This window comes from Alosa alosa, chromosome 1 (assembly GCF_017589495.1).
Source record: "Alosa alosa isolate M-15738 ecotype Scorff River chromosome 1, AALO_Geno_1.1, whole genome shotgun sequence".
Classification (NCBI taxonomy): domain Eukaryota; kingdom Metazoa; phylum Chordata; class Actinopteri; order Clupeiformes; family Clupeidae; genus Alosa; species Alosa alosa.
The window spans coordinates 7,672,996-7,698,990 of record NC_063189.1 but is presented as its reverse complement, the minus strand read 5'-3'; the positions used below and the strand labels follow the sequence as shown (position 1 = coordinate 7,698,990).

Here is a 25,995-nt window from a genome sequence, read left to right as displayed (position 1 = left end):
AAAAACTATTGACTAGTGTAGAATATCCTCACAGAAGGTGCTGTAACTGCCTGTGAAGTTGCAAATACACACTAGCCTTGACCTGGTTGTACCGGTCCTGGGGCCAGACATGCATATTGTGCAGTCCTGGGTTTGAGTGAGAGTTGTCCCCAAATCTGTGTCTGCATGTCATATTGGAGAGGAAGACACTGCAGAGCTCCAGCAAGCCACATTACCTACCACTAATCTGATTCTGTGCAGTTGATAATTTCAGTCCACGATTCACTATGGCAGTAATGATTCATCAGTGTGAGAAGTCTTGGTGCAGTGCTGTACTTTGCCATTATGCTTTTCTTCCCTTGCAGGTCAACATTCATCGTCCAAGCTGCTGTATACTAAAGAAACTTCAGATCTAATGTACATTTACGTAATGAATTCAGAAAGCAAAAAAATCCAAAGAAAGTGCCATTTTTCAGGGAACTGTCTGCTCCACATGATTGATCATCTATGAATCAATAGATTCCTTCATTGATGTCGAAGATTTATGCTTAGTTAGGTGAAATTTAGGCATTGTTAATAAATAAAACAATTAGTGCTGAACTGATTTTGGGGTAGTTCATTTATTGTCAGCATTGTTCAGACAAGGAGACAGAAAAACACATCACCTTTCGTCAGGGCACAACACACCTACAAAGGCTAGTGTATGAGACGGACGTAAACATTACATAGATGTACTAGTGGTGGATAAATATCTCACACTGGAGCAGGTGAGCCTGGTTGCTATAACCAGTCAGACAGAGTCAACTGCAATACTCCAAGCATTAATAGCAGTTTGTGTTAAAACAGTTTCCATTTGTGCATCACAACATGACAAACCCAAAACTCAGACAGACATGATAAACAACTTAAAAAGTGATTAAACCAACATTCATAAAGTTCACTTAACTGACCCCAGAGTTAGGCATACTTCTATATGGTAAGAATACACCTGTGCACATTTTCTAAAATATTCCAAACAGTGAAACAAAGTCTTCACCACTACAGTTTACATTACACGTAACCCAAATCTCCATGGTGAAATAACCACTGTCAAACAAAACATAATTGTGCTACATTCCATTTTCAGATGGACAGAAATGGCTAAGAAAATGGGAGTGACTGATTATTTTTAAAATGTAGCCTCATAAATAATGCATAGTTGTCACACAGGCAGTGAATCCATTCTAATGCTGGTGGATCAGTTCTGCATATGTTATTGAGTCTTAACATCTTTTCTGATGAACAAAACTGTGAGGACAATTCAGAGGGCATCAATAACGGCAACAGAATTTAGAGTGGAGTGAAAGTGGAGAGTATTTTCAGTTCAATAATTCAATGACAAATACTGAACATAATTATGCAGAAATGTGTGTAATGGCCTACCACTAAAAACGGTTTGTTATATATGCATGTTAAACAAAACCATTTAAATAACCATAAAAACAAAAATAAAAACAAAGTCCTTGTTAACAATTTCAAGGTACTTCAGGTAAAATGATTAGCATCAAATTTTACATTAGAATGTAAACATTTACTGACACCCAGTAGTTACATAGCTAAGGACATAGTCATGCATGTCTTGTTCTAAATAGTTAGATGCAGAAGGAAGATGCACAGGAGATAATTAAATTACAGATAATATTACTACAGCAAACATAATCAGTTCTTAATTCCCCATTTTACCACCTAGAACATTTGACTGCCACTAACAATGTTCTCAAAACTATGTTTGTGCCAGCAAAATATCTGCTGTCATCAAGCACATCTGACTGAATTAATCATGTGCTGAGGGATTGGTAAGGTCATATTGGGTTTGGCTCAGACATGGCATTTCATGTTCTTCATATTCACCTAATTTAACATTCTGATACATCTGGAGCATTTTGTATGGACAAATGTCACATCACACCACCCTATTTCATAGGCACCTGGATTTAACACTTAGAGATGGGATACATACAAAAAACCTACAAAAGAAAAAGGAGAACAACTATGCTAGGAGGGTAGTCATTTCATTTGCTAAATCAGAGTGGAAATGGATGGAAGACATACCTGCAAACAGAGTTATTGGTATTAATACGTTTCAAAATCTTTCCATCATTTGTTATTCATCTTATCTTTCTGATGAAAGTCAATATGAAAGACAAAATGCAAACACCCTCATTAATTAGTCATGTTGATGTTAATGTAGCCATGAAAACAAGAATAGAATGACCTATGAGCAGGACCATGGGCATGTGTGCAATTTATCAACAAGAAATCCACATCCCTTTCACTTCCCAGTTTTAACGATTAAGGTATTAAACTGTTAAGAATAATAAATACATTTATTTTATTTTCCTTAAAAAAAGTAGGGAAATACAAAAATGTATTCTATATGCTACACTTCCACTAATCAAAACGAGTAGAACCCAATTTTGGCACATCTTTCATTCACTGTGTTGTAACAAACGTTCAAAATGACCTCTTCTATTATCTACCTAGCATCCCCTAAAAGTAAGCTTTGATGAAGCCCCTGATTTAGTGTGTCATAGTCTGATTTATCCCCAAGCGCTAAGCTCTACCGGCTGCCCTTGGTCGGTCCCTGTATTGCACTCTTCTGGAGTTTGGTACCACGGTTTGGGCTTTTCTCTGTACAGGTTTCTCCCGGTCGGTCTGAGGTGATCCACGCTGCTGCATACCGTGGCAGACTGCTTGGAACGGCGGCGGAGGGCATGGTGACCAATTCCTCTTCTTCCTCTTCCTCGTTGGGGTCGTCGAAGCAGACCTCCCGAACGGCCTCCTGTTTCTTAAAGGAGTCCCGACGATCCGACAAGTTCAGTTTTTTCATGACGACCACGTCGCTGGAGCGCAGCCTCTGGCTGCCCAGGAACCCTCCCTGCCGGGCGTGGTCGCCCACGCAGACGAACCCGGAGGCCACGTCGCCGCCACAGTCGCTTAGGCTTTCGCTCTCGGCCAGGGGGGCATCCATGGTGTGCCGCCGCGTGGCGTAGGCCTTCTTGTCTCCATAGTAAGCACCGGAGAGTTTCTCGGCTGACTGGACCCTGTTGAGCAGTGGCGAGCGAGGCGGTTCCGCGCTGCGGGGACGCACCGGCTGCCGGGGGATGGTCGGTGGGGAGAGGGTTTTCCCATGGTGGGAGTGGAGGCTTTTGGGAAGCCCTACAGGGAGGGACGAGGGGGAGCACTGTGGGGAGAGGGGCTGTGTGGACGCCGGGTTGCAGGCCAGTGGCGAAGGGGGGATGCTGCTGGTCGACTTGCAGCGGCCGGCCTTGTTGAAGCGGATCTTGGAGCCAAGGACGTGCAGAGAGCTCGGTCGGCTCTGAGGTATGGGCGAGTTGGGCGAGCTGGAGCCTGGAGAGGAGCTCTGAGGAGAATTGGAGTCTGGAAAAGAAATCACAAAAAACACAGGCACTCACAGACACACCCCAAACACTAGCAGACATTAGCTTTGTAGTGGTAACAGTTCATGCACAAAACGCAACTCAACATAACAAAAATGACCTATAACAGAGTAGTTGAGGCCTCCACTATATTGACACATTTCATCTCTTGTGCAGCACCTCAAGACCGGTCTGCATCTTACCAGCGGAGTAGTCAGGTGCTGGGCTCCTGCACGGTGTGTTGGGTCCCGGAGACAGGCTCTGCGTGGGAGAGTCCGACAGGCTGTCGCTGGGCGACGCAGAGTGATGGAAACCAAAAGAGAAGCTGCGGCTGTTCTGGAGGGTGGGGTTGTGCTTCGGGAGCTTTTTCAAGAGGCTCCGGCGTTTACTAGCACACGCACAGAAAAACAGGTGCATTGATGGAAATGTGAAGTGCATTCTGTGCAAATGATAAACCACTATTTCACAGAGCTATGATTACAAAAAAAAAAAATGAGAATGTGAAAGCTTTCTTAAAATACCTTTCTTGACCTTCCTTCCTTCTGCTCTTCTTGCTGCGCTTCGCCATCTTGCCTTTGTAGCTGGCCTTTCTGGCTGGCCCGACCTTGATTGAGGTATTCTCCAGAGCAGTTGTCTGCAGTGTAACTTTACTCCCACTCTACATGCACATAGACGTGAATATAATCAATTTGTTAAAAAAATGTATTCTTCTAAAAGAAAAACTCAAATCAGGCCACATTTTGTTTGTCGTGACTTTGCTCACGTACCTTCAGCAGAAGCTCTACCACATCCGTATGCACCAGACCCTGGATGCACTCTCCATTCACATGAGTGATGAGGTCCCCAGCCTTCAGTCCTGCTTCATGGGCTGGGCTGCAGTCTTCCACACTCTGGTATCACAATGCAGAGAGCAAGACACAACCTCAGGCAGAGGACTAAAATACACCCAGTTCAAAAAGAACATATTGTACACGATGCATCTACCCCAACAGTAGCAGTGTTGTTCCCTGCCGTCCTCCAAGGACACTCACCCAGACCATGTGGTGAACCGTGTACACGTCAGTGTCTCCCATGTAGACACGGATGGCCCGCAGAGCGAAGCCGTACTTCCTGCCCGAGCTGTGGATGATGATGGGCGGGCGAGGACAGACCGCGCTCAAGTCCCGGCTGGGAGAGGAGTCCCGTGAGGATGGGTTGGAGGAGAGCGAGTGGGAGGACATGGGGCTTTTCGGGAGGCCTCCTGCCATCTCGTCTAAAGAGAGAAGCAGGGTGAGACGACAGCATGAATGGCATGGGTAGATAGGTCCACACTTATTGTGTACGTATTATTGCATGCAAACCTCCAAACAAACATGGTGCGTTGCAGATGTACTCGGAGGTCGTAATTCATAAAGTAGGAAGGAGTTTCAATTGGATTTTACGCTTTTTCAAGCCAATCAAATTTGTCACATTCAGCGATCATCTCCTCACAACCACTAGCTGCCCATTCCGTGAGTACACTCTAAATAAAAAAAAAAAAAACGGTCTCTATAGGCAGCCCAGGGGCCTATTGCACAAAACTAGGATAAGGGATTAAGCCGGGATATCTTGGTTATCCTGGCTCAATTTATCCATGATCCGGTTGCACAAAAGCGGGATGGGGGCAGCAGGATATGTTAATAAGTCACCATGGCATTATTCTGTGGAGCTAGCCTGCTCCAGACCAGGCTAAGTTCCAATATCTATTTAATCTCATCCCTTATCTCAGTCAGCAGTCACTACAAACGGAAACCAATAGTTATTCCACTGTCCACTACACATTGTTATCACATATAACTAGACCCACTGTCATTATTTCAAAGTTTGTGATCATTAATTAACTTTTATATACTCGCCATTCCCGACCTGTCATGCGACAATGTGACGTCACGGGAGCGCCGTAACCATTTTGCGCGTGGTGGTCGCGACACTAGTTGCAATATTCTCCTAAACAGAGGTGTTGCTGTTTGTTGCTGTTGTGAAAAGGCTATTGCTACCTACTTAACACCGTATAAGAAGCAATGAAGCCGTTCTAGTTGCCATGGTGAATCAGTGAATCTGATCGGTGGCGGGGTCTATTTGAAGGAGCTGTGAGCGCGCACTTATCCAGGATAGATTCATCAAGTCAGGTGAAACCTGTGTCTGTTCATCCTGGTTTGGTCTTTGTGCAACCAATTAAGCCTGTACGCTCGTGTTTTTGGATTCATTGAACGCAGCTCAGTAACTTATCCCGGATGTCTTAATTCTGCTTTTGTGCAATAGGCCCCAGGCTCCGAAAACTGGAAACAAACAAAGTGTGGGCAGCCTGTCCCCCAAACAAAAACAAAACCCTGCGTGGAATATCTCTGGGAATACTGAAGGTAGGGGTGAGCTACCTTTTTGCTGTGTTTCGTTTGGACCCTAGTTAAAATATAAAAGTATTTTTTTGCACAAAAGCGTCTGTTAATACATTTAAACATAAACACAAACACTTGCGACTTTCTGTGAAATCCCTGACTGCACCTTTAAGTCAAAATTCCAACTTGGCAAGTTGAAGAAACCAATATGGCTACACCCATCAATAATAAATGAAAGCCATAGAAATGTACTGTTCATTACCGATTCTGTCATATTTGTATTTAATTAAATCAGTAGGTATAATAATGTCCAACTTCTAGCTGTAATCATGTTGCTACAACGCTTGTAAGCATTAAAGTGTAATGCATTTTGAAATGTCATCGCTAATCCAGTAACAACCGGCAACGAACAACTCCTAAGAAATGGTTAGCATCAAATGGTAATGGTTACAACTGGAATGTGGTGTGTGGAGTGTGACGCAAGTCCCCAGCTCCCAGTAATCACTTTTGAGGCAAATGGAACAGGGAAACGTAAGCTTATACCAGCGACCATAACCAAGACAACAAAAATAATCTGACATTTTTGTCAGATTCCATTCTATTTATTGAGGGGCAGCCGTGGCCTACTGGTAAGCACTTCTGGTAAGCACTTGGACTTGTAACCGGAGGGTTGCCGGTTCGAACCCCGACCAGTAGGCACGAGGCACCTAACCCCTCACTGCTCCCCGAGTGCCGCTGTTGTTGCAAGCAGCTCACTGCCTTGGGATTAGTGTGCGCTTCACCTCACTGTGTGTTCACTATGTGCAGAGTGTTTCACTAATTCACAGATTGGGATAAATGCAGAGACCAAATTTCCCTCACAGGATCAAAAGAGTATATATACTTATACTATATCTCCTGACAGCAGTGTTAAATATATGTGAAAATGTGTTAAATGTATTTAATGTTATTTAATATATTTACACAATGCATATTCATTTTCTATTCTCCCATCCAGTCAGGTGTTGCTAATCACTAGTGCAATCTCATTCCATGCTTTTCTATTCCAAGACATGGGGTTTAAAGATCATTTAATAACTCTAAAAACATCCACACTAGAGATGTTAAATTTTAGTTCTTCATGTCGGTAGTGGGGCCCAGGTTCATGCCCAGGGGGGAGCGTGACAAACAGCAAGCCTACCTGGTGTGACAATGAGAGAGAGGCCAGATGCTGAGGCTGACTTAGGAAGTTTGCATCCAGGAGGGAGTCTTTGTTTTTCTGGAGTCTCCAGTTGCTGGCCAAGGCGGCGAGGGCCCCTATTATCTCGACGAGGCGAGGGCCTAGTACCGGTGGAATTGCTGCGCAGACGGATGCGGCGTAGGTTGGTGACAAGACCCTCTAACAAAACAAAACCCAAATGTACAGAAAACACACACAGAAAACAAAATGGATTAAGACAATTAGTATTCCAGGCAAAACAAGAAGAAAACCCTTTGACACATAGGGCCCTAATTTAAATGAGGAGCAGTGCAAGGACATGTGTAGGAACTAAAGCTATCGTGTGGTTTTTAAACTAAAGCTATCGTGTGGTGTGTGGGTACATTGAACTGATCCACTGATGTTTGATCTCAGGATCTTGCTCATTGTATTAAATTAGCAAACAGGTTTGGCCACATTATCAAATTAACTTCAGTAAGACTTTAGATTTCGCTCTTTACCAACCTGATAAATTAGGGCCCACAAGAATGATTTTTTAATAGCCTGGAGTTGAAAAACTCATGACAACATATGTACATTTTCATCTTTAATTTTACCCCCATTGTTCGTTTTTACCAACATCTTTTATTACAAGGCTAACCTAGCAACAACTGGGCAAACCAGTTGCTACACAAACCAATCAGAGCCAAATCAGTCCTGCACAACCATCCAATTGTAAATTCTGTTGTGTAAGAATTCAGCTGAAACTAAATCATGTGGAGGGGCCATTGTCAGGGGGGAGGGGTCCCTCTCTCTCACACACACACACATTACTTCCAGCTCCACGAACAGGCACAGCTTATATAATACCCCTCCCTCGTCTAGATTCGGTCAGTTAAGTGACTAACAATAAACATTTTGTCAGTTAAGATATGAGGATTTCACAAGACTATGCATTGCTCACTATGCACACTGCATTGAAACACTCTTTTTCTAGGTGAAAAACACATTGGAATAGAAAAGGTCATTTCTGCTAGCATTTTTTTTTTTATTATTATTTTACATTAGGCATTTGCTTTATGTGTCAGATGTTGAGGACCCACAAAAAATATCCATTACCATGGGAATTCTCGCAGGAGACAATATCAATTGGCAATGAGTAATGATGCATGTTACTTTTGCCCCTTGCATTGCGGGGAACCAATCACATCTGTGTATCTGATCAGCTAAACAGATGACAGTCGTAGTGTTATCCAATTGCATCAAATTCTGCAATCAGTCAGTTAACATTGGTCATTGGTCCAATTGCGTGCAGTGAGATTTTCAAATGAGTGCTTGTATAAGTAAGTATATATATATATATATATATATATATATATATATATATATATATATATATATATATATATATATATATATACACACACACACACATACACTCTTTTGATCCCGTGAGGGAAATTTGGTCTCTGCATTTATCCCAATCTGTGAATTAGTGAAACACCCTCAGCACACAGTGAAGTGAAGCACACACTAATCCCAGCACAGTGAGCTGCCTGCAACAACAGCGGTGCTCGGGGAGCAGTGAGGGGTTAGGTGCCTTGCTCAAGGGCCGTGCCTACTGGTCGGGGTTCGAACCGGCAACCCTCCGGCTACAAGTCCGAAGCGCTAACCAGTAGTCCACGGCTGCCCCTCCCTTGATGCACCCCGAACCAGTAAAAGAAGTTCAAAGTTACATTTTTGATTTTAGAATAAAAACAAAAGTGTGCGCTAATGCTTCTCTCTACATCTCTCATTACCAATTCAGAATAGGCTAAGCCCATGTGCACATAGAAATGGTACAAACTGCATAGTAAAGAGTGGCCACTGACCTTCATCCTCAGTTGCAAGTGGCAGGCGTGTCGGCGTAGTGTCCAAACTCTGACTGTTGTTCATCACCTTTGGACTTCCACTCCTCTCTGACGGAGAGGAACTGGATGCTGCTCTGGGACGAGGGCTGAAACACAGATGGGATTCACACAAACGCAAAACAGTTAACAAACATTTGGAAATTCAAATTCAGAAATTGGAATGCTTACAAAAGATTCTTGCTGACTGCTTTCTAGGGATGTAACGATTACCGGTATAGTGGTAAACCGCGATAAAAATGTTGACGATAACAATTACCGTTTTAATTTCAAATATCATAATTATCGCAATTGATTACCACAGTGTGGAAACCGTGTGTTTAATCCTTCCCAGCTTCATCCGAGCCTGCTTTTGACATACAGTAGGCCTGGTACAATGAACACGCGTACAATGGGTACCCTACCGATTCTGTTGTCTAATTGATGGATTTAACTGCGATTCAGATTAGGTTACACCTGATTTTAAAAGGCGAAACATTTTCACCGCAAAACGTGTACTGTATCATGTAGCCACTCTGCGTCTTTTTATACCGCAATAATACCAAAAAACTATAATTTTGGTCACTATAAGCGTGAGGTTAAATTTTCATACTGTTACATCCCTACTGCTGTCTTGGACAAACAAAACCACCCCATACTTGTGTGGCCATAACAAACAGGAGTCATGAATCCACAACACAGCAGAAAATGCCCCTTAATAACAGTCCTTTATATAACTTTGAAATGTTGAGATTCCCACGTCTTAATACTCACCCTGCTGCTTTGGGTCCACCCTGATAGGCATCACTGGAGAGGCCCAGCAGAGAAGCGTCTCCTCTGAACGGAGAGGGCTGACCATCCCACCGGTCCTCCTTCTCCTCACTGCAGCTGCGCTCCGAGGAGGACAGGCTGAGATTGGATGGGGACGCCAGGTATTCGGAGCTGCTATACACCTGAGAAACACACACGTGCGCACAGTCGGTCTCTCAAAACGCACAAAAGATGCCTGCTGAGCTGCGCGAATTCAAACCACTAGTCAAACAGCTGTGCCTGGACATTGTTGACAGTCATTGAGGATTTATGGGAAATGATGAAGACCAGGGGTGTGTTTCCCAAAACCATAGTTGCTAACCTGTTAGCAACTTAGTTGGTTGGTAATGGGAAATTGCATTGCAACCAACAAAGTTGCTAACTTAGTTAGCAACAATGGTTTTTCGGAAACACGGCCCAGGATGCGAGTATCACAGAGGATGACCATCTCACCTTGAAGCGATGGGAGCATGATGAGAACTTCTTGATCTCCTGGGAGGACTCGTCGTCATTGGTTTCATCGTCATCGTCTGAGCCGGTGTGCTGGTATCGGTCTGACCGAGCTGTGGACCGGCACAAGCAAAAAGTGTCATGGAAGCAGCAACTCAGCAACACTGACAAATGCCCACACACACACACACACAAAATGGTGTCATTTACAGGTCTCAGGCTCCACCTACTGTCAAAATAGCTTGTGTCGTCTTCGGTCTCCAGCTGTGGAACAAACTCCGCTTTCTGCCGCAACAGTCCATTCCAGTCCAGGCCCCGGAAGAATATGTGATGCTTCACCTCCCCTGTTCCTCCTGCCGGCCACACACAGATAGAAGACACTCCGTCAGGGCCAACACAAACAAACACACACACACACTTCAAAGTGTTGGGGCTGCCGTGCTACCAGTGAAACTCACCAGTTCCCAGGCGATCGAGGGGGCTCTGCTTGAGCAGTTTGGTGATCAGATCTTGAGAGTCAGCAGGAAGAGAATCATCTCCCTCTGGCCACATGATATCATCTACGTGCAAAAGATAGTGCAGAGATAAATGCCTTGACCATACGCATGTTTCCGACATGACACCATGAGGAGGTAGTGAAGCTGGTACTTGGTTGGATGGTTGCTGAATGGGGTTTAAATTAAATGGAACATCAGAAGTGTTACTCACCACTGACAACCTGCCCAAACAGTTCCTCAGGTGTGTCTCCAAAGAAAGGGACACAGCCCACCAAGAACTCGTACAGAATGATGCCCATCGACCACCAGTCCACCGGCTTGCCATAGCCCTGCCTAAGAATCACCTCTGGAGCGATATACTCGGGAGTCCCACAGACCTGCCGTGTTTAAGGCGAGAAAGAGGGTGAGAGAGAGAGAGAGATAGATAGAGAAATAGATAGAGAGATAGATGTTTTTCTATGCTATGTTTCTGAAATATACAGCATGCACAGGGCAGATGCTCACCTGTTTATCAATGAACTCCCTCGTGTCCTTCTCGATATGTCCTTCATACAGGTTTGTAGTCATGTTCATCAGCCCGATTTTTGACAAACCAAAGTCAGTGAGCTTGATGTGTCCCATAGATGTGATCAGTAAGCTGAGAACAGAGTGAAAGGCATCAGTGTAGTAGTGTTAATTTCGTCAGACGAGACGAGAGGAAATATGTTAGTCAACAACCTTTTTTTTCATGACTAAGACGAGACGATGACGAGACAGCAGTAATGTCCTGAAACACTGACTAAGACTATCTTAAGATGCATTATTGTTGACTGAAAAAGACGAGACTAAAATGTTTTGCATGAAATAAAAACTAAGATAAAATCTCTTCATTTTAGTCTACAAAATGAGAAGACAGAATATCTAGCTGTTACGTTTTCAAAATATTCGAATGAGTTCATACGCTAACAGCTTTCCTGTAGGCTAGTCGTGCTGTTGCTGCAACCCTGTGGCTGCAACACCTAAAACTACATGGAACAAGAACACTGGAGATTTCTGCCAGAGTTAGCAAGCTAACTACCTAAGCTGTATGCCACAATGCTACATACCCAGAAGTTGAAGCTTCTCTCATACAAATTAACATCCCCAGAATGTCCATACGAAAATGTTCATCATGTAATGTCAACTATTTAACTAGTTAGACTGATGATGCAAAGTTTGCTAGCAAGTAAGCTAATATGGAAAGTTAAGCAGCAAGTTAGCTATGGCTAAGATGGAGAGTCTGTTTGGGGAATGTGTTGTGTTTGACGATATCGCCATCTAGTAGGAGTAAAACATTAATACTTTATTCACGACAGTGTTTCTCAAACTTTTTCAGTTTCAGGACCACTTAACTAACCCTAGCTAAAAAAAAAAAAAAGATTATACCTTCTTCAACAGTAGCCTATAATTAGTCTACACTATAGGCCTACTCACTGAACCACTTTGGTTATTGTGTGGATTCATACTGTATGATTTAAACTGGCATATCTTACATAGACAGTGTTGCAGAACTGTTTTTACATACAAGTTGGTTCAATATTGCAAACAACTCATCTATATTATATTTTACCACGTCTGCTCGCGGACCACTTGGGATAGCTTGCGGACCACCAGTGATTCCCGGACCACACTTTGAGAAACACTGGTCTACGAATATGACAGTGGTCCATTCAAATCTTTTACATCTATGGTCAAATCCCAGCCGAGCTATAACTGTAGCTCGACTTACCTGTGCATGTAAACATACTGACTGACAAAAAATCAGAATGAGTAATTATAACAGACGAGTAGCCCTGTGGACACACAATATTGTTGGAAAATTGAGATGTGTGAAACACTATTTGACTCAAATGGTAATCAGAAATAATTTGTTATAAAAAAAGACTAAAATTTGTTGACTAAAACTGACTAAGACTAAGATACCTTTAGTTTTCTTTTGACTAAAACTAGACTAAAATGACGAGACTTTTAGTCGACTAAAACTTGACTAACAAAAATTATATTTGAATGACTAAATATGACAAAGACTAAAAATGACATTTCGTCACAAGACTAAGACTAGGACTAAATTAAAAATAGGTGACAAAATTAACACTACAGTGTAGAGCAAGCATTCCATCACAAAGATAAACTGTAGCTATACCATTTCACCACATCTGATGTTCCACTCAGAACTCACTTGTCAGGTTTTAGATCCCTGTGCACTATGCCATAGTTGTGAAGATATTCCAGGGCTAGAACAGTCTCTGCAAAGTACATTCTAGCCATGTCGACAGGGAGAGGTCCCATGTTCTTCAGCAGATTGGCACAGTCCCCACCTGCAAATGCATGGAGACAACATGACTAAACCAGACCGGTACCCAAGAGATGGTCCTAAAGAAGAAATGAGAAGTGAGGTGGGTCCAGAGGAGAATGAAAATGCTGCTTGCCTTCCACGTACTCCATGACCAAGCAGAGATGCCGCCGGGTCTCAAAGGAGCAGAACATGCTGACCACAAATGGGTTCTCCGCAAACGTTAGGATGTCTCGCTCCACGAACACCTGCTGGATCTGATTCCTCAGGATCAAGTTCTGCCGGTTTATTTTCTTCATGGCAAACCTCTGCCGGGTCTCCCGGTGACGCACCAAGTACACAGCACTGTTAAAAGAGAACATGTTTATTTATGCTCAAATGTGAGGGGAAGTGAGGGCAAAAGGAAATTAATCCAAAGGATGGAATAGCCGAGGTACCACACAAACACTTTGATATTTTATGATCTCTGCAGCCCTATAAAATGACACTTCTATGTGCGCTCATGCTGCTTTGCATCGCTGTGCTGCATTGACTTTATTCAAATCTTAACTGACCAACACACAGTGGCTACATTTCCCAAAGCCCTCAACCGACATGACTTGACCAGTGCTTGTTGTCACTAGCTCTCCAATAGGTGTGCATACACAGCAGTGTCAAAGGAGTGGTCTTACCCGTAGGCCCCATTACTGATGAGCTTAATGGTCTCAAAGTCCCTCTCCAGTGGTTTTCGTCTGGGAGGGGTACAGCCGAGCCGGTTCTAAAGGCGCCAAACAGGACACAAAGGACCCCCTTATAGTGATGCATCACTACAAATAGCCTAGCCTACAAATAGCCTGATATCTGAACAAGAGTCTGTCTTCATGCCGAGTCTCTGACTGCCACTCTTGAATGTCAGACACATGACTCACGTCTTTATCACTGTTCCTCTTACCTCCAGAGTGTCACTGGACTCCTTCACAGTGCTTCCCGAGCCGTCTTGAAGATGCACCATTTCTAGAACAACAGCAACAAGACCACACCGTGAGGAACGTGCACCTGCTTCACACTGGCCAGCGGGAGTCACCATGAACCGCACAATCTGATTTTGATCTAAATTCAATTAATCTCAGTTTACATGTCCCTCTCCAACTCTCAGAAAATGACATAACCTTAACCACCTACTACAGGAGTTGGTGTGTCAACACTTTGGACTGGTACAGTACATCCTCATAGGTCATCTGCAACATGAAGGAGAGCAACCAGAGGTGGCTCATTTTACCTTCCAGAGGGTCCCTGGTGAGGCCGAGCTGGCTGATGATGTAGCGGGGTATGTCTGTCTTCACTCCTTGGCCCTCTTTGGCATGGTCCTCAGCAGCCTCGAGGCGCTGGTAGAACTCTTCCGGGTCAAACTCCTGTCAGTGAATGAGTAATATTGTGTCAGGATGTTGTCAACGCCAGACAGCCAAGTCCACAGTGTATGTGAGCCGATCATTTGTTTCCACATACCAGACATTCTAGTAATCTTGCAGGTCTTGATATGATGATGAGAATCTTCTTCACAAGTTTACTGATGATGCCCACCTCTTCACTTTCAGAGCGTTCATAAGCCTGAAAAGAAAAATGTCAAATCCAAACAATCAGCTACCAGTAAACCCAAATGAGTCACCATGAGCAGTTACATAAACAGACCTAAACAGACCTAAATACAAAGGAACAGGTCAGTGATCAGTTGACTTGAAAGACCGCTTTTACCAGATACAAGGAACTTAAAATTATATGTCTTCCTTGCCAACACTTAACAAGGAAGTTATGTTCAAGAGTAGATGAAGAACCACTCACAAGACTGGAAATAATCAGTGATATAGTTCTCACATGGAACAGGAACACGGAACATCAGAGGGGGTATTCAGTAAGAGATAACGTACAACACGGCGTTCGGTTCACAGAAATATATGCGCGTTTGAGGCTGTAAAACGGCCCTGACGTGCAGCGGAGGGGCGTTTAAACCTCGTAAGTGCATTCATTTGGAGTCCATTATCCCGCTTATTCCACTGTTGCCACTTGTGTGGTGTTCATTTCCTGTTACAATTTAAACGTTTTAATCGCTAACACTGTCTGGTTTGTAGAACTACTTCTTTCAGACACATATCAACTAATTTCTCAACTTGAAGGACAAATTGCCGTTACTAGTTCTAAATGGATGGTTGCTATGGCCAAAGGCCAGTCGTTAGTTCCATCTCTCCAGTTGTCAAGCGGGCATATCCCAGGATTCTGATGAACCTTAACTTTGAAACATCGCTATTTTACTCAGCCTACTGCCATCCAACTGGCTAAAAGCCACCTCCGTCATATGCTACAAGGTTGCCATGTTCTGAACGTCTGTATTTTACAGCTCGGATGCATAGTGACAGTTCATTTAAACTCCACAAGGAGTTTGGCGAATTATTATACGAGTGTGATATGGCCAAAAAAAAAATATGGATCTACTTTATAAGTGTGCAAATAACATAAGGTTAATACACATTCTAAAGAACGCAGAACAATGGGAAATTCAACTAAGCAGTGGAATAAAGGTAAATATTCAATGACAACAAAGCCTGTCTGTTAGCTGTTATAGATCAGCTTTACTACATCTTTAGCAGTCTTTGATGCATTCCTACTGCAGACTCTTCAACACACTGAAAGGCACTAAAAGCCTGATCAATCCAGAGAGAGGTACAAATGGAGAGAAGGAGCAAATTTACAAACCAGTTTAAGCTGTAATAGATACTGCATGTAGTTCAAAACTATAAACCTATTTGATCCGGCAAAAACACCCTCTCCCACTCTCACATACAGGCAGATTCAAAGCCTTCCCTGACTTTTCACAGTGACAATGCCTTCATTGAGAATGATGCTCCCCAAGTTGGGGGGAGTGTGGATGTAGGGGAGTGTGGACGTAAGAGTGTGTGTGTGTGTGTGTGTGTGGGGGGGGGGGTCATCACCCTGGCTCTCTCACCTCGTGCAGGAGCCTCTCCAGTTTCTCCTGGAGCTCCACAAAGTAGCGGGAGGTGATGAGGCCCTCCTGGGACTTCTCCAGGCAGTCTCTGACCAACTCCACCAGCTGGTGCTGGATGAACCCCAGCACGCCATCGGCCAGGGGCAGAGCGCTGTCCGGGCAGCAGTCGGCGAGGACCGCCAGCAGGCGACCCTCCATCTGAGCCGTGGCCTGAGGGAGAGGGCCACACTCATGTGAGGCATCACGCTGCAGCACCGACACTTAACACAACACTGATACCACCAGCTCCAACAAAAACATCAGCTCATGTGCTAACTGGACCATTAACACTACAACGCTATTTATCATGTAGCAAACATAATAGCTACAGTGTTAAACCATTACAATATTGAAGAAATGCTTCTGGTATATCACACTGCTAGCCATTATACGTTTCTACTTTACCTTTAATACTCTGAATTCAAACCTTCAGCAGAACATTTTCAACTTTTTAGATTGCTTACTCTTTCTTGAAACAGAGACTATAAATGGAGAGTTGACAAAGCTGTTGTGGACCAGGTGGATATGGGACCAGTGTTTCAAATACTAAGTGCACTGACGCAGTAAAATGCAATGCTGTATCCCAACTAGCCTGGGGTGGTAGCCCTTTACCTTTGGGAATCGCTCCTTGTAAACATGATTCATCATGACAATCTCATTATCGAATGACCCACATGTGCGTCCAGGGCTGTAAAAAGGACAACAAAAAAAAAAAAAAAATCAAATATTTCCAGCAGGAAACAACTAATAGGAACAGGATCTTCATCTTATGTAAGGTAGGAGCAACATCTATCCTGTTATTTCATTCTCAGTTGTGTTTACAGACATAAAGAGCATGAGGTTCTGAGGATCTGGCCCTTCTGTGTTTGAGCATGTGCATACAGTCCTTCTCATGAAATGTTTAACCAAACAGGAATGCTGGTCGTAATGATGTCAATACCCCTCCCTTACAACAGACTGGTTTCCCTTTCTGATTTGTCAATCACAGCTGTAGGCAAAATCACTAAGCCAAACCAGAAACCTTTATTACACTTGCTAAACCTGTGTAATTTAAACCTGAAATTCCTGATCCAATACCAATACCCTAGCATCAACAAACTAAATTTGCTTAACTGCAGCACGGTACTATGGGAGATCCCATGTCCTTGAACGCACTGACCTGAGACTGCGCGAGCGGCGAAGAGGTGGAGGGTGCTGGGCCTCCTCATCGGCCACACTCTCATTGCTGAAGTGCTTGGAGAGGAAGCGCAGCTCGTCCAGAGTGGGCTGAGAGGGAAACTGGTGGAGCAGCTCCTGAGAAGAGGACAGGGACTGGAGGAGAAAAAGCAAGGGGAGAAGCATGCATCACTAACAGCAACCACTCGTCAAAATGCTTGACTGCTTTTCAGAATTGTCGTTAGACAGTCACAGAAACCCACATTCATTGGGAGTTCTTTTTTGTCTCTTGTGGTGAGCCATATGGCATCATGACATTTTCTTTTGGCAAGTCAAAATTGTTAAGGTCTTCATTGCTGTGCTCCATGAACAAGTCTCGAAGCAGACATGGTGGATTTAAAACACATTAGCAACATGCTAAACCTTCCATGTATAGATGCCTATTATTTTGTGGGAACCGAGTCTAAATATGCCGGAGGTTGAGATCATCATTTTATCCATAACTGGCCTCAGGTCTCATGGGATGCCTGCCACACAGACTGGAATTTCAAAACAATCCCTCAGGCCCAAGCTCAGATATCACCAGAGGAGAATGAGAGGCAGTGCATATGACAGGATAACAGCTTGAAGGAGGAAACCAGAGAAGACTCTGTGCTTCCCGCTACATAAAGACTTCACTGACAACAGCTCAATGGCACATTGTTGAGAGATGGTGACCTCATTGTGGGTTCCATGCATTACGATATAAAACTGCAAAGCAAAGAGAGGGCTTGTTTTTGGTCAACTTTCTCTCGACCATCATCTACTATATTCATAGCTGTTTAGCACATAGGCCCTTGTTTTTCCTATAACATTTTAAAAAGTTCCAGATTTTCACATGGCCCATGAAATGAGCAGGCAATGGCAATAACAAATTGCCTCTTCTTGGTAGAATGAGCATTGTCAAAGAAACCGATTTCTGAGTTCACCTTAACAATGGACAGTCAAAGAGGCTACACAGAGATCACCACATTCCACTCACAGAAACGGAGGAGCTGGTGGGGTTGGTTCCATAACCCGAGGACAGGGAGGCCACTGACCATCTTCTTGCATCCGCTCTATAAGAAACCACATGAAGATAAAAAAAATAGAGTTTAGCCTTCAAGCACTGGGTCCCCTAAAATCTACACATCTGAAAGGAGTCTGCTTCAATGGAAAGCTTGCAACACTAGTGGGGAATTATTATCAGTCATCTAAATAGAAATTAACAGATATGACGAAGCACTTTCTTAGCAGGAAACGCCTTTCTGTTAGCATGTGTGAACAGTACAATGAGAATAACATACAATACTAAAGTACAATAAAAAGACACAAAGGGTAGATAATCATTATTCAGTGAGTCATGGCAAACAAGAGTACACCTGTGTGCCCTCCAGTCTATATGGGCCAGAAGCGGTTGTTTTCCTGCAGCCAGCGTCAGTGCTAATGGATGGTGGTTAAGCTCCTCTCATGTAACCGGTTAAGTTAAGGTGTGGATAGCAAGTGGCGTTAATTCCACTACAGAGCCTTGTGTAATATGTTTAGAAGTGAGACATCGACTAACATTTCTGTGAATAAACATAATGAATTGAGTAAGGATGGATATGATTTTCAACATATTTCTCATGTACATGGAATGGATTGAGTCCATATCAAAATTACTGAGAATACATCTGCTTAAGAAACCTTCGTATGTAATGACATTTACTGTTGCTTCAATTATCTTCAAGTACAGAGAGCTTGATACAATTAGTATTTGACTCTGTCCAACACTTTTTGAGATGTTATGTTTGTATATTGACATGCTAAGGGATTAATCAACATAACATCTGACTGAGGTTTGGGAGCAAGGGCCTGAGAACTACTGCAATTTCCTGTTACATGGAACTGATAACAGGGAATGAGTTTTCGTCCCATAATCGCAGCAGCCTTGAGTAAGTAGGCTGTGCACCGATTTCTGGGTAATTGCTACAACAAATATCAAGTCCCTAGGTCCTCAGGGTAATGTGGTGGCCTGCTTCAGTTTGAGATGCAAAACCTAACACAGAGGATGTTTCTGCTGCACTGCTCACCTTCAGAAAGAGCAGTGGACACCTCGGGATAATGCCACACTTACTGTAAGTGGAGAAAGTCTCCTCTAAAATGTACACTGTGGTCCTTACATCATTCCATGTTGGGCAATTTTGGAAATTTAACATTTTAAAGTATGAAATAATTGATTTAATACTGGTAACAAGCTTTTTAAGGTGCAATGCCGCTACAATAAAGTAAACAAATAAAAGTACAAAACACATCTTACTTTCGTATGAAGGGGAAGTTGACTGATGCGCTGCTTGAAACATTTCTTGGACTGTCTGATGGACTACCACCAGCTGAAAGGAAACATAGTAAGATTCATAATTGTGGGCCTAATAGACCATTTACATGTATGAATGCAAAGCTCTGTTTCAGGCACATACACCTAAACTATAAAAAGGTACATCTTAACACTTTTTAGTGAAAGACTTCCAAAGTTTTATTTTCCATCTTGACTGAATAGATAGCATGATCATTACCTGTTTGGAAAGGTAGAGGAGACAACGGCCGAGACAGTGTTGGTGAAGGGGTCCCAACTGCCAGGCTTTTCCTTTTGTTTTTACTGTTGGCCCAAAAGGTACACATTTCAGGATACTCTTATGTCTACTATGTCTAATCCCACACATGAGCAAATTAGTAGACTGTTATGTAGTCCCCATAAGAAAATCTGTACACTGTGCGCTGTGCCATCCTTGAACTCATGCATGCAATATCAAAGGGAATGACCTAAAACTAAGGAGATGGAAGATTTGACAGAGCTTGACATTTTTAGGTCAGCATGAAACATACCAAACAAGCAAACTCTGCAAAGTCTAAAATCATACTGAAATAGGGGAATTAGAATTTTACAAGACATGCATGAAACTAAAGAGAGAATCAGGCTGAATCTGGGCAGAAAAAAAATCTAAAGGGGGCCTTTAGCGATCGCCTAAGTTGATTTCTCTTGCCATGTAAATCATTGGCGATTGGCCTTTTTGACTATCCAGTGATCCTAATGTCTAATAACAGGACAACAAAATGCCTGCTAGTGCTACGTAAAAAAACATATTGTTAGAGCAAAGGCTACAAGTGTTTGTAGCCTACACCATGTAAAGGCGAAATTATCGCCGTCCCTTACCCAAACACCATTCAGACAAGGTGAGCTTTGTGCAACATATATGGTCGCATTCAAATATGCAAGGTGACCAACGCACAAAATAGCCTTACATAAGAAGTGTTTAAATGGAGCATTGGTTTTGTACGACTATGAAATCCTTCAGAATGAACAGTAAAGCTTTTTGAGGAGGGTGGGGTGGGGGTGAGGCTGGCCACCCCAAGACGATGCATACAAAAGCGCGTGTGCTTGCAATGGCCACGTTTACTCGTTTGGAAACAAAACAGGGCGGATGTAAAATAGCTATTGGTAAGGCGCACAAAGAACATCCACTCGAACTCGCCACAGAACGAATTTTCGTTTATTCAACATTCGCAATGAATAAACATAATAACGTTTGTTAAAACGTAGGTCAGCAATTATTATAATCTACTTTGTTATCTAGGCTACCCAGAACAAACTTCAGGTCTACGCGCAAGTTAGCCAGCCAAGCTAAAAGCAAGCGCATTTCAATTTTAATGAATAAAATGGTGGTTAGTAGCATGGTATGTAACTGATAAAATAGTGGTTAATTACCCTTTATTGCGTTTTAGTAACGCTCCCGTCACCAGCTGGCTTTTATAACTGGAACACACTGTCCAATAATTTCGATCGGACATGCTGTCGAATGGGAAGAGGCGACACTTTTTCCGACGATTTCATAAAAATACCATTAATTATCCAGGTCCAAAATTAGTAAATCCAGACAGAAGATGGGAGTTTTGTAGTCAGAGTTTCAGAACTCGGACGAGTAGACTCCATCACGTAAGAAATTTGAGTAGACAGGCGACTTGTGGCAAGAGATGCCATCATCGCGTTATTTCTTTCCAATGACACATAGCACCCAAACTGCAAAAGAAGTCCTAGTTCTCTCGTCTGACGCTTTAAAAAGTATCCTCTGAAAAGTTACAAAACACTGTATCACCTTTGGCGGTCTCAATATAGTTGCATGACTATTACAGTAGGCTTACAAACAAGACGATTTCACCAGCTAACACTAGAAAAACATGTAGGAGGAAGTTGTCACCGAAGGATGTTGCCTTTGAAAGGAGATCATAGAGTTCATTCGGATAGGCCCTACGTCACATGCCAAATTTCTGCTCAATGGTAGTGTGTGTAGCATGTGTTGCATGTGTAAGCCTGATACATTCGACCATAAAGTAATCACAACTGTTACAAGTCACATTTCCTCTTGTTCTTCTTCTTCACTCAGTATTATTGTTTGGGGTATGTGTGCATTATTGTGTCAGTAAGGCTGAGAAAATGAATCGATTAATCAATTAGTTGTCAATTAATTGCCAACTGTTTTGGTAATGGTTAATCAGTTTGTGTCATTTTTTTAAGGACAATATCTATAAACCCTCTGATTGCAGCCGTTTAAACTTGAATAATGTCAGCTTTATTTAAGTGCTCCGCAAATAGGCGCCAACATGAAACACGGTCACTTACCACGCACATGCCGAAATGTTTAACTGGCAAGCCCTGGATAAACAATAGATTTTATTGAGTGGCACCAACAAAATAGACAGTAGACCTAAACCAAATATCCCGGCAGTATGGACAAAGCGCTTTACTCTTCTAAGACAGTAGACCTACACCAAATATCCCGGCAGTATGGACAAAGCGCTTTACTCTTCTAAGACAGTAGACCTACACCAAATATACCGGCAGTATGGACAAAGCGCTTTACTCTTCTAAGACAGTAGACCTAAACCAAATATCTCGGCAGTATGGACAAAACAAGGCATTTGAGGACATAATGATTAGTTGCAGCCCTAAGTATCAGGAAATGCTGCCCCCCCCACACTTAATTTTGCATAGTCCAAAGTGAGGATGACCATTTCAGTGTGATATCCTATGTTAAATGTTGGTGATCAAACATGATTAAATGAGGTGATTAAAAACTGGTTTAATGTCTACCGTATCATTCCCAAGTACAACCATAACATTTCTTTTTTTATTTGAATAAAAATACAGTTTCACCCACTTTATTCAAATTTGTAAGCAACATACAAATCAAGGCAAACAGATTTAGTGGACCTTAGTGATTGGGTTCATTTGTAATATACTCACATATTTCCTCTTCGTGGAAGGCTTAACTCTTTCTGAAAAGATAAGAAACATGGCCTGATTTTACTATATCTCAAAGAGACAATAAAACATAATGCCTGAAACAATGTTGGTCAATTGTTATAGGCTCTCAAGAATGTAGACGCACTAATGAAGATGAGCTATATTGTGAATGGCCTAGACCTACCAACTTTCTTTTTCCTTCAGGGTATGTAGTAGAGGTAGACTGATTAATCGGTCGATTTTTGCCATTTTTTTTTTTAAATAATCGCATCGGCCGATATCCGAGTATATTAAGCCAATTACCAGTCTGGCGCATCCGCAAACAGCCTAGTGTGGAACACATATGACGCATACTGCCCATTTTGTCAATTAAATTACCAGCAGAACTTTTGGGTACAATGTTTTTCCTGGGAGAAAAGTGAAAGGCTTAGATTCCTCTTATATCATTCTTGATCATGGAAATAGAGGAAAAAACAGCCAGATATTGGCAAAAAATAAATATTGGCTGCATATATCGGCCATTAGCTGACCCTGATTTCTAAAGAAAAGATTGGCATCGGCCATTGAAAAACCTGTATTGGTCAACCTCTAGTCTGTAGATGCTGAAAAAGTGCCAAAAAGTGAGCCAGTCTTAAATTCTAAATTTAAGTCAATAACCAGCAATTGTATGCTATAAATCATGTTGAGCCAAACATACATGTGACTCTGTTAAAGTTAGGAGCAGCTAATCCTGTCCAATTTAATTCTCCTGTTAATAATACCTCCTAAATAACTAAATCATGTTTTGCCAATAATGCTTTTAATGGGCCAATTCGATAGTGATACAGCTTTGCAAAGTATTGCTTAATTGTGTCGTTACAACACTAACTTTGAAAAGCCAATTACACAACTCTCTCATTAGTCCATCTTAAGGTTAGCTAGAGAGTAAATTACAGGTTACAGTGAGACAGTGAGTTTATACGTGCATCATCAGTGTATTTGTGAAACAGAGGCAGAGACATATGGTGGCAAACCATAGAATTGGTTAAATTCACTCACAATAGAACAGGACAAACTAGTTCCACATGTTACAACCCCCCACACACACACATAGAGACAGACTGAGACAGAGAGAAAAAGAAAGAGAGAAAAAGAAAGAAAGAGAGAGAGAAAATGAAAGAAAGAAAGAAAGAAAAGTATGGGAGAGTGTGTTCTGAATCTCTCACCACATGTGGCCACTCTTCTGCATCATTGAAATCCTTGTGATTTGGTTCTTCAGACTATGGCCTATAGTCTACTTTTTGTTCTAGCCTACAGTTAACACTATTATGAACATCTCAGCTGTAGCCGAGTTATAGGCGCCAACCTTTAATGAGGACCATACATAATATTTTTAAAAATCTCTGTTAATTTCAACTGTGTGTAAGGACTATCTGTGGGCCTAGCATTAAAATGCCAACTAAAAGAATGCAAATCAAAGGGGATAAAAAATAAAATAAAATCGCACATCACCATGGCAACTGGAAATGGGAACAGGCACCTAATACCTCATTATTTCTATGGATATAATTTGTTTGGAGAAATTGGGCTACATCATAGTGAGCAATTTGTAGGTCAATCTTATGATTCATCTGAGTCAATTGCTCAAGAGGTACAAATATTTTCATATTATTAAATGTGTGTTCTGAACGTAGCCTATCCGCTGAGATAGTAGCCTAGTGGTGGTGCCACCGCCTTGCGCTTTTGGGTCTTGGTCTTAATTAAATGGGCAACTACACATTCTGAAATATTGCTCAATGCACAGAACATTTCCCAGAATTCCGTAAAGAAGCAAGATTAATCGGTGCTTTCTGTAGCCAGGTAGACCTAAGATACACACACAGTAGCATCATTCACGAGCAACACCGGGTGGAGGCTATCGGGAAATGCAGCGAAATATTAAAAGCAGGTGTCTTAAGACGGATGGTAAATAGCATTCTAGCAACTGGCTGCTGAATTAATTTAAAGGGCGGTAAGCTGCAAATATGCGACAATCTTTGCGCCCTACCTGGAGTCCACGCCGTCTGAGTATGTTTGGTTCGTCCATTGTAAAACAGTCAACCAATTGTCTCCTTTCAAAATCTAGTCCATTGCCTTCCAATGTTGCACATCAATTTGGCTGAAAGCAATCCACAGTTCACTGCACAGCAGCATCTATAGGCAACCGGAGAGGGTCTCGTTATTTCGAACATGCCGGAGTCACCTGACCTCATGAGGATTTTAATTGGTAGACCAATTCAGACGATTCCTCCAATAGCGGCCGAGCAAAATTATTTTATGACGCATGAAAATGCGCACAATAACATATAATTAACACGGAATGGTTGTAGGTTTAGATCAAGATAGCACGTGTGCTCTAAGGCACCTGTCATATATCTTAACTGCTAACTGGGGCATTACATTTGGTGGATCCGTTTCCAAAAATATACTTCAGCTCCTGTGTCACTTTATTCAGTTGCTGTCGCTACAAATAGACATTTCTTTTTTAACATAGACTTCACTAAATACAGTAGCCTACATTCATTTTTAAGTGTCCTGAGGAAACTATAGGCTAGTCCATTCTTATCTTGTTGCAGACTTGGTCTTTTATGTCAAACGTCAAGAAAGCCGTGTAGTGACCAGAACCTGGTCACATGATGTAAACAATGGCCTGGTAGGCTACTGGAGCTGAATAGCCCAATTGATTATTGCCTGTCTCCAAGTGGTACGATACAGCTTTGATGTAACAATGCAACATTGATTTAGCAACATTGTAACACCGAAATAATCCTCTGGCTTTGTCTCACTCTCATGTTCAGACTGGTTACACACATTAGAGGAAGGGAAACTAAACCATGAGAGAATATTAAGATTCTGTCATTGAAGCTTCCCCCTTTTCTAAACACTTTCTTTTCTCTTTTCTTTTTCTCTTACACATTTTCCATCCCCCACACTTACCCCTTGATCTGATTAGCCTATATTGGACTGTACAGAGTATTGAGGAATGCATAAGTCACAGTTCACTGCATTTCAGATCTCTTGTTTAATGCTCTGCAAGTTGCTCCAGGCAGACCAGAGCAAACAGCACTCGTTAGCAGAATTGCGTGAGCATGACGACTATAGCTTAAGACTTTGATTCCCCAATGTATTCGCTCTTTGTTGGAGGACATCTAACAATATTCCAAAATGCTCAGTCTCATTGCCAGTAACACTGTTTTTCACTGTTTTAGAATTAAATGCTTTGTGTGCACTTTGATATCTTTGTTTGAAACGTAGGCCTAAGTATTTATTTAATGTTTACAATGCTGTGATATGAACATTGTATATTTGGAAGGCCTGTAGAAATATTCGATCAAATCATGGAAATCTGCATTTGATGGCATGTTCAAAAGCAGACTGCTGAATGGGAAGGCCTGAAAGGGCTGCAGTGTTGAAAAATTGACACGCATTCGGTGTCTACCACTAGAGGGACCTATAGGGCCACAGTAGCCATCAGAACAGACAAGCAGGCAGCTGTTGTTCTTCACATAGTCTATGGTTCTTCATGCATGGGCTACAGAGGCTTTTCCTGTAGATAATGAGTTTACTGCTGAAGAGCAGGTAATTAGCCAACATACAAATAAATACAGTTTTGAACATGGGTGC

General features: G+C 42.4%; 1 protein-coding gene across 3 annotated transcripts; it reads right to left on the bottom strand.

Annotated features, from left to right (window-relative positions):
* Window positions 1-580: 580 nt before the first annotated feature.
* mast3a (microtubule associated serine/threonine kinase 3a) lies at window positions 581-24,938 on the bottom strand. Of its 3 annotated transcripts, XM_048244200.1 has the most exons (28): window positions 24,380-24,938; window positions 22,354-22,385; window positions 21,730-21,762; window positions 19,628-19,710; window positions 19,372-19,444; window positions 18,076-18,151; window positions 17,059-17,210; window positions 16,512-16,587; window positions 15,861-16,070; window positions 14,369-14,470; window positions 14,142-14,274; window positions 13,815-13,876; window positions 13,555-13,640; window positions 13,020-13,228; window positions 12,770-12,908; window positions 11,077-11,209; window positions 10,784-10,949; window positions 10,534-10,635; window positions 10,306-10,428; window positions 10,079-10,188; window positions 9,590-9,768; window positions 8,801-8,925; window positions 6,933-7,130; window positions 4,430-4,650; window positions 4,166-4,288; window positions 3,920-4,056; window positions 3,602-3,786; window positions 581-3,399 (listed from the first exon to the last, which is right to left on the bottom strand). In XM_048244200.1, the coding sequence occupies exons 1-28, from the start codon at window positions 24,416-24,418 to the stop codon at window positions 2,579-2,581; spliced, it is 4,128 nt and encodes a 1,375-aa protein (XP_048100157.1). In that variant the 5' UTR covers window positions 24,419-24,938; the 3' UTR covers window positions 581-2,578. The 3 variants fall into 3 exon arrangements, with proteins under 3 accessions (XP_048100157.1, XP_048100173.1, XP_048100164.1); XM_048244216.1 differs by lacking the exon at window positions 21,730-21,762; XM_048244207.1 differs by lacking the exons at window positions 21,730-21,762; window positions 22,354-22,385; window positions 24,380-24,938 and adding an exon at window positions 20,818-21,714.
* Between the last annotated feature and the right edge of the window lie 1,057 nt (window positions 24,939-25,995).

Bases quoted from the DNA above. Each gene is read 5' to 3' on its own strand.
- mast3a (XM_048244200.1), bottom strand. From the start codon at position 24,418: ATGGACGAACCAAACATACTCAGACGGCGTGGACTCCAG. The intron at 19,445-19,627 runs GTAATGATCATG...GTTTCCTTTCAG, and splicing joins TCCTCTACCTTTCCAAACAG to CTGGTGGTAGTCCATCAGAC. The intron at 8,926-9,589 runs GTGAGTATTAAG...TCTGTGTTTCAG, and splicing joins GGTGGACCCAAAGCAGCAGG to CCCTCGTCCCAGAGCAGCAT.